This window comes from Pezoporus occidentalis, unplaced genomic scaffold (assembly GCF_034315485.1).
Source record: "Pezoporus occidentalis ecotype Australia unplaced genomic scaffold, CSIRO_AGI_Poc_V1 ctg11, whole genome shotgun sequence".
NCBI classification, from domain to species: domain Eukaryota; kingdom Metazoa; phylum Chordata; class Aves; order Psittaciformes; family Psittacidae; genus Pezoporus; species Pezoporus occidentalis.
The window spans coordinates 8,734,556-8,742,855 of NW_026912886.1; the positions used below are offsets into that span (position 1 = coordinate 8,734,556).

At 36.3% G+C, this 8,300-nt stretch overlaps 1 protein-coding gene across 2 annotated transcripts in view; it reads left to right on the forward strand.

Moving 5' to 3' along the window:
* EFL1 (elongation factor like GTPase 1) overlaps positions 1-6,264 on the forward strand; it is a 76,776-nt gene extending 70,512 nt beyond the window's left edge. For both annotated transcript variants that reach the window (XM_062629845.1, XM_062629853.1), the window contains exon 20: positions 5,709-6,264. In XM_062629845.1, the coding sequence (XP_062485829.1) occupies positions 5,709-5,897 (189 nt within the window). In that variant the 3' untranslated portion in view covers positions 5,898-6,264. The remainder of the gene's footprint in view (positions 1-5,708) is intronic.
* Positions 6,265-8,300: the final 2,036 nt, after the last annotated feature.

Sequence of the window (8,300 nt, forward strand, 5' to 3'; positions counted from 1 at the left end):
CACCAGGCAGTAGGGAGCAGTAGGGGAAATGCTACGAGGAACATGGCTGTGTTCCTAGATCTGCCTGACCTTTTGGATGAACTAGGCAGATCCCTTCTGTTTGCTTTTGATGCTTCTCTCAACCTTGTTTTGCATAATTAGGCTGCCTTAGGCAGAGACTGTTTCGTACTATCATTTTGTGAAATACACTAGACAATGGGATCCAGATCACTATTGGAGCCATCTGGGTGCCACTGAAATGCAAATAATAAATCATCCTCAAATTAAGGCTTAAAATTCTGAGTCCTCTTGTATTGGAAGTGGTCTGTTCTAACTCAAATCTTACTGGAAAGTTTGATTAGCTTACATAATCATTTGCAGAATTTAGTACATGCTCTGTTGTCTTCCAGTGTTAACATAGTATGCTCACGGTATTTGTGTTTTTATGGATTCTTACAGGTATTCAGATTTTGTCTCTGATAAAGATACAGGCACTTATTGTTTGAATAATTAATGTGTAGGTTGTTAGGCTAAAAGAAAATGACAGCTGTTTTGCCTGTGCTACTCTGCATGCTGTTACTAAACAAGTCCTATGAGACTTCATTGTTTGGGTGTGTTGGTTTGAACAATTGTGATATTTAATGAAACATCTTGCTTTAGAATGATTTATTTTTCTAAAGAATATCCTTGCACTTGCAGTGTTTGAAGTAATCTGTTCGCTTCCCTTGAAATCCCTACTCCCAGCTGACTTCATTATGAACAGTGTTTTATTTATACCTGGAGTGGGCTCATAGTTCTGCAGTGAGCAGTGCAACACTCTTCAGCATGTGTTTGACTCCTTTTTTCTTTTCTTTTAAATGCAATGGAATTCTAGTGATTTGCTTATAGTCACACTTTAAGCAAATTATCACCCAAGACTTCTATAAAGTAAATCAATGAGAATACTGTTAAACAATGCTATTAAGGAACATTTCTATCACTGAAGAATTGCATTTGCAATAACAGATTTAAGAACTGTATCAGCTGCTGTTCACTAATTCATTTTACTGTATTGCATTTTATATGGCTGCACTTAGAGAAAATACTTGCTCTCTAATAGAGTAAATGCTAGTCTAGTGATCTACTACACAAACCTTAGTTTATAATTCACTTCTTTTAAAAGAAACTGTTTTCAGAAGAGCCTTGCAGGTGTAGAAATACTTGGTTGTGTTAACTAGGGAGCAGTAAGCTCTCTTGCTGCTTTGATGTGCGGACTTTGGAGGCATAAGCATGTGTTTGTTCTGGGCTGTTCGCTGTTAAAGCTGCTGTTGTCCCCATCAGGTTATTCTGGTGTTGAATAATAAATAAGCATAGGCCAGTGGCTAGTTCATGCTGTTAAAAAGAAAAATTCCCAAGTTCTAGCAAAAGTTCCTGAAGAAAAGAGATGTTGAATTTTCTAGTTACCAAGTCATATGCAGTGTGGTGGTATTTTAAAATACACTTTCCCATAGTGCTGATAATACTATCACATCACTGGGTTTACAGTGTTTTTCTCCCAACATTGGTTCCTCTTGACATCTTTTGTCTCTTATACTTGAGGTATAAGTGGTTTGGCTGTGATGATTTTCTTGTCATGCCCTGCTCAGCGGTTCCCAGACACACATGGCACACAGGCAGACTGAGAGAAAGGCAGACTGAAGACCTTTGACATAAAGTTATCTGAATTACTTGATGTTTCAGCTATGAAAGACATGCTGTTTTGACTTTCCAGTTTTGTTTTGATTGAAGTTTTTGTTTAGGAGTTTAACTTTCTGAAAAAGCATTGTTAAGATACCTTCACGTTGCTGTTTTTAAAATGAATCTTAGGCTATATGTTTTAGTTTTGTATTGAAAAAATAGTATGTGGAAACATCTAAATAATTTTAAATTATAAGTGACATGCAGCATCGAATAAATAATGTTTGTGGGTTTCTTCTCTACTTTGATCCTGTGGATCTTCCAGGATCCACAGCCCATACCCTCTGTTAAACGGCTACATCATGTTCCAGAAGGATCAGTCCATTTAGAATCTAATTAATCATTTAGGACTTTATCCAGACAAAAACTCAATTTCTATCACAGATTCCAGAGTCATCCCTATCCAGTTCCCAGGAATACAAACAATAGTTCAGGGACTAAAAAGCTCTTCAGCTCTGATTCCAGGAAACCCAGACCCACCAATCTGACAGCTGCTGTTGTAAGCAAATTGATGACAATGCTTTTGGAGCATTACACGGAAACCTTTTTTTTTCCTTTTGCTTGCTTGCACTGTATTCCCCGCACAGAGTATGGGGAATGATGGATGCCACCTGGTATATGTATTTGATGTGATTCATTAATACAAGAGGGAGTCTAGTCCATGCCCTCACCTTCACTTGTAAAAACAAAACTTCCTACTTTTTTTGTATTACTGTGTCAGTAACACCTCTGTGTAGTTATATTAGGGCTATGTTAACAAGGCTCTTTGCTGGCTTCTTAAGATGAACAGCTGGTGCCCTAAGTTGCAGCTGACTCAGGAGATCTGGCTTCCTCTTTCTCATTACTTACCATGGGGTAGTACAAATAGTGTGTTCTGATTAACCTCATCTTTTGCAGTCTGTCTATACCATACAGATAGGGACGGTCCTCTAACAGAAATTTTCAGATGCCACCATACTTTCTCTAGAAGCAGTCTGCAGCACTTGAGATTGAAAAACAAAGCTAATTCCCGAGTTGGCTTTTGAAACCTAATTTGTCTCTTTACAGCGCTGCTCTGCATCATTTAGCAGTACAAGGTTCACTCAGGATTCTGTAGCTCCGTGCTGCAATAAGTTTGCAGGTTTACCTTTGCTGGCTAGTTAAGTACTCAGTAGTGCACACACTTGAGCCTCCTGTTATTTCTGAGAGCTAGGCATCCCTACTGAGGCATAAAGTATTATTGTCAGTGGGAAAAGTGCGAAACTTCAGTTAACATTAGTAGAACAAATCTGTCATAAATTATTGAAAGAAACAGTCTATCAAACCTGGGTATTTTCTCTAAGCATCCATCACTACAGTAGCTAAATATTTACATGTAGATTAGACCTCTAAGTTCAATTTTGTATACTTTTGGACTCCTGTTGTATTCATTCTTCAAGAACCACTGTTTAACTGTTTCTTTCTGGGCATAACTTCTGGGTGTTAGATTTCTTGCTAATGCAAAAAGAAAATTTATCAAAGGGGATAATAACAGTCTTTTAAGTTACTGTAGTTTGTAGCTGTGTGTTCTCCCTCACAGTACAGTCTGGAGCAGATCCGCGGAGCATGAATCACCTTTTCTTACTTGTGTGTTCTTGGACTTTGAAAATTTTGTTTGTTCAGATCTTTGAGCTCATCATGATCAGGGAAATCCCTGGTGTTTCTACATCAAGATGCTCAGTATGAACATCACTACAGCTTCATCAAATCAACGTGCAATTTTTTGCCCAAAAGTTGGAAAAAACACAGTGGTCTTTACTGCACCTTTTTAATTCTAGTGAATAGTGGTAAAACTTTCAAACTCCAAAAGCTGGGACCATTCTTTTTATTGACGTAAACTGTCAAGGAATCACCTTTAAGTTTCTAGGTATTGTTTACAAATGCCTGTAAAAGACATCAGAATGAGTATGAGTTAAGGCAGATTCTTCTATGGCTAGACAGTCCTGTAATATAAAAACATTTGGAAAGCTAAGTTTCATACTGTTTATTTCTGACCTCTGCTTGCTTTTGGTTTTCAGCCAGACAACGCTATGCATACTCATTTCCTACCTAAATAATTGAGATTTGATGTCACTGTCAGTTACCAGGACTATGCATATACTTCAGTGTAACAAAGGAAAATTGGTTTTGTTGGTTTAGGGAGTTTACGTACTATTTTGCAGCACTGAGCCTATGATGGTACCTAATACAAAATAGCCACCTCCTGCTGTTGTCATTATTTTCCTGACGTACCATAAAGTGTAATCTGTTTGATTGAGTTAGGTGTTATTTAAGATGAGGTAGTAAATTAGGACTTCACAATCATTGATGTTCAAGAGAAAAATTGTTTCTCTTAAGCCATCATTTTTCAATTCCTGTTCTCACTAGTTGGGGTAACTTAAGTTTTAAGAAATATTGCTTAGTTTAAAATACCTTGTGGCCAGTGTAAGTATTTGTTCAGAAGGAAAAAAATTATATCACTAGAAAAGGTTCATAACACTAAGGTAAAATTTGTTATTGAGGGAAGTTTGTTCCCTTCTTGTCAGTTATTAATGTTTGTGCTAATATTACATATTTCAGAAATGATAGAGTGATGTCCTCAATTATTGTCATAACTATCATGATTCTTACAGTAACTAATACTTCACTCTTTTTTCTATGTGGATTTTGTTTAAGAAATTGATACAATATTACCTTTGGGCTTTTTAGTATAAATACATTACCTGTAACTGCATTTTGTGAGGAAATCTACAATCGCTTAAATAAGTTTCTTGAAATTGCAACAGAACCTGAGTAACGTAATATGATCCATTTTATCCCTTCCTATTGCTCGTGGTTTTTTAGCATTCTTAGAAGGTGATCTTGTTATTTTTCACCAAGCTCCATGGTACAGTTTGGGGGTTTTTTACTCTGTTTTATAGCTAATTGTCCACTAATGGGAAGGAAAGTTAAATCTCTGGACTATAACCCTATACAATTTTGGCTGGTCACCCAAACATCAGTTCACTAGGGAACATTTCACAGATTTGATTACACATAAACATATGTGAGCTTAGGACCTGATGGTCAGTCTTAATGATTTAGGAGTAATTTCTGGTGCCACTGAGGTGGATTCTTAGGAGCTTAGAATTGGTGGAGGAAGTCCTACTTTAGGTCTTAAAACATTTATTTGGAAAACCAAAATTTCTTAAGTGCTGTAGGTCACTAATAGTAAAGGAATGAATTGTTATCTTTGGCTAGCTAGTAGAATATTAAGCCTGGAATTTGTGTGAAATCTAGTCCAAAGGTAAAGACTAAATATCTCTTCAGACTTTCTTGGGGAGTTAAAAATGTTGTAGCTTTGCTGTGCAGGATGAAATGGGGAAAGTTTTTAAAGACTTTGTAAGGTAACTGCATCTTTGAAATATTCTCTGTGGTAGTATGAGAAGTATGGGGTATATAGGATAAACTGGGGACAAAGACATGCCCAGTTATTCTCTAATCATGTCACTTCTGAAATCTCTTCTGGAGGAGCGCCCTTAAGATATTAAACTGCAAGAACAGCTCTACTAAATTTGTTATCACCAGAAACAATGATTTTAAACCATCTGTCCAACTCACAGGGATTGAAGAGCATAGGGCACAGAAATGAGCAGAAACCTTCAGTTCCTGTAAGTTCTAATAAAACCACAGTGAGATAATATTCTAAATAAGGAATTCCTTCTTGAAAACTGAGAATTTTCTGAATGTTATTTGACATTGTTTGCTGACTGACAATTAAATTTGCTTTAAAATAAAATTGGTATGCAGATAAATGCAGTTGAGTTGCAAGCTATTGTGGGCTTCTTGTCACAAGTGTAACATAGTGTATCTGAACTCTTGTTTTCTCCTTAAATAGCTGTCTGCAGGCTTTCCAGAAAACTCTTACCTACTCTGCCTCCATATTTCTCTGCTTCAGAGATTGATTACCAGAAATGTATTAATAAACCTTTGTACTACTTTACCTTTTTTGTTTTTTTCTTTTCCTTTTTTTATAGATCATTTCGAGTGACCCATTCTGGGTACCAACCACTGAGGAGGAATACTTGCACTTTGGGGAAAAGGCAGACTCAGAGAACCAGGCCCGCAAGTACATGAATGCAGTAAGAAAGCGAAAGGGACTTTATGTAGAAGAAAAAATTGTGGAGCATGCTGAAAAGCAAAGAACTCTCAGTAGAAATAAGTAGCTGTGTCTGCTTCCTTTCTCTCCTGACTCAGCTAAGTGCGGGTGGATGATTTTCTATGCAGCAGATTCAAAATTTCATCTGGACTCTGTTCTTTGACACCACTTTTCTTATATGCTATGTCTGTGGCTTATGTTTTAGTCAACTTAAGCCTTTCCAACTTTTATACAGAGAAAATAGTTTATTTATTTAAATAAAGTATAGGCATATTCATTGCAATTGATCTTAATTTTAAAAATTTATTGGCCTATTGAAGTTTGTCATGGGATTAGGAACTCAATTGAATTTTCTTTCTTTCTGGTTTATCAGATGTAATTACAGTTAGAGCTGGTTAGTTAGTTTGTTGCAAATAAACTTTGCACTGAATTTAGCTCCTTATTGGGTTTGAGTCTGTTTTTTAAATTTATTTTGATTTCTGTAATGTATTTGTTACTCACCAGTACTTCCTATAGTTACCTCTGTGCAAATAGATGTAAGCTTGTTGGGAGTTTCTGAACTGTTTTGTTTTACTCCATTCCTCATGTAAGCAGGCATCTAAAGCAGTAATGTTATCCTCTTTAAATCAGAGATCAAAAATAGCACATGGGAAAGACTAAGCATTGCCAACCAAGCAAGATTTGTCTTTTTTCCCTCCTTAGAACGCATCTTACTAAAAAAATTCATAGGATTATCGTAAGCTGGGAGCTACAGTCTCTGAACTAAGCACACAGCTACTTCTGCCAATCCTGTGTGAGTGTTTCCAGACTCTTGCAGAAGTTTCTGCCCATACCCTGTTGTCTTGAATCCAGTGAAGGGAAACACTTGCAAAAATATACAAAATGTCTTGCTGTTTGCAGGTGTCTAGGAGGCAGAAGGCTCCAAAATGATTCAGACCAAGACTAACAGGAAAAAAAGTCCTCACAGGGCATAAGTTTTAGTTAAGAAAAATGGAAACCTTGGATAGAAGAGAAACATGGTGCATGAATTATCTTCTCATTTGGCTGCTTAGATTTATAAAAGGAAAGGACAAGAATTCGAGATAGTTAATACTGAATAGGTAGGTGTCCTCGAGGAGTTTCTAATATTTAGTTAAATGAATGGGAAATAAGTCCTTAAATCTTGTGCCAGCTGATGTTCTGCTACCTCTGTCTTTGCTAATTGCAGAGTTCTGTTTCAGATAGCCATGCAAATAGCTTATCCTTTTCTTTCCAGAATACAACAATTTCTTTAATTTGTCATTGCCCTGTATTCCTTTAGCACCTACTTGGTCTTCCTCTGTGTGTCAGTTTAATGTAGCAGGCAGAACTTACTTGTCAGTTTTGCTTTTTTAGGGGAAAGAAAACTTACTTATTTCATAAGTGGAATGATTTTGAATGCTTAACTTTTATTTTAAATAGCAGCCTTTTCCGGCTTGTTTGGTATCATTATGGAAATGTTTCCTTTTAACATTGTATTTATGAATTATTCAAGCAAATGAAATATTTGCCTTTCTTAGAAGGTTGTTCAATAAATTGCTGTGTTTTGCAAGTGGGGGTCTGCACAGCAGCCCTATTAGAGCTTGAACAAACATACTCGCATAGTTTGGGCACTGCCAGCTGGTATAGCCATGGAGGGCATGCAAAAACCAGTCTAGATGTGAATGTCTGTAATGAGATCTTGCTAATATAGCTACCCTGCTAGCTGAATCCAAGACAGAGCTACGGATGTCTGGCCTGCAGTCACAAAGGTGCTTGAATAGGGCAGGTTGGTCATTATTATGACTATGTAAATGTTAACTGTGATCTACTATACTTAAATAAGCAGAAGGAGCATTAACATAGATTTTAAAAGATTTAACAAGAACTTCCATATTTTGTTATGGTGTGTTTTTCAGTTGCACCTCAAACAGCATAAGGATGATAATTCAGGATGTTGCAACAGTATTATTTGTAAAGAGAAAAACTAGCAGAAGAAAATCAAACCAACCAGAAAGAAATGCTAGCAGCAATATTTGAGATCTGTTTTCTTTAGTAACAGCTACTAGTGGGAAGAGAATCTAATTGCTTATGTGCCATGAATTTCTAACCATTTTTCTCTGGATTATTCAAGAAATAATTTGATGTAGCTGTTTTTCCCTGGCTTTGTTATACATACATAACAATGTGGCATAATTTTGGAAAATCTCTGCAAAGCAGGATAAATAACTTGCTGATGGAGCAAGCCATGGAAAGATTTAATTGAGAGCTAGCCATTATATAATTTCATTTTCCATTACCAGCTTTATTGCTAAATATAATACATATTTAAAATAAGCATGCACAGCTTTTAAAATATTTTGTATGTGTAAATGTTCAGTACACTTTTAGCTTTCTGAAAACTATGCACTCAATTGACGTGATTTGGCTCTACTGGCTTTAGTAGAATCAAGGCTCCTTACAACTGATAATG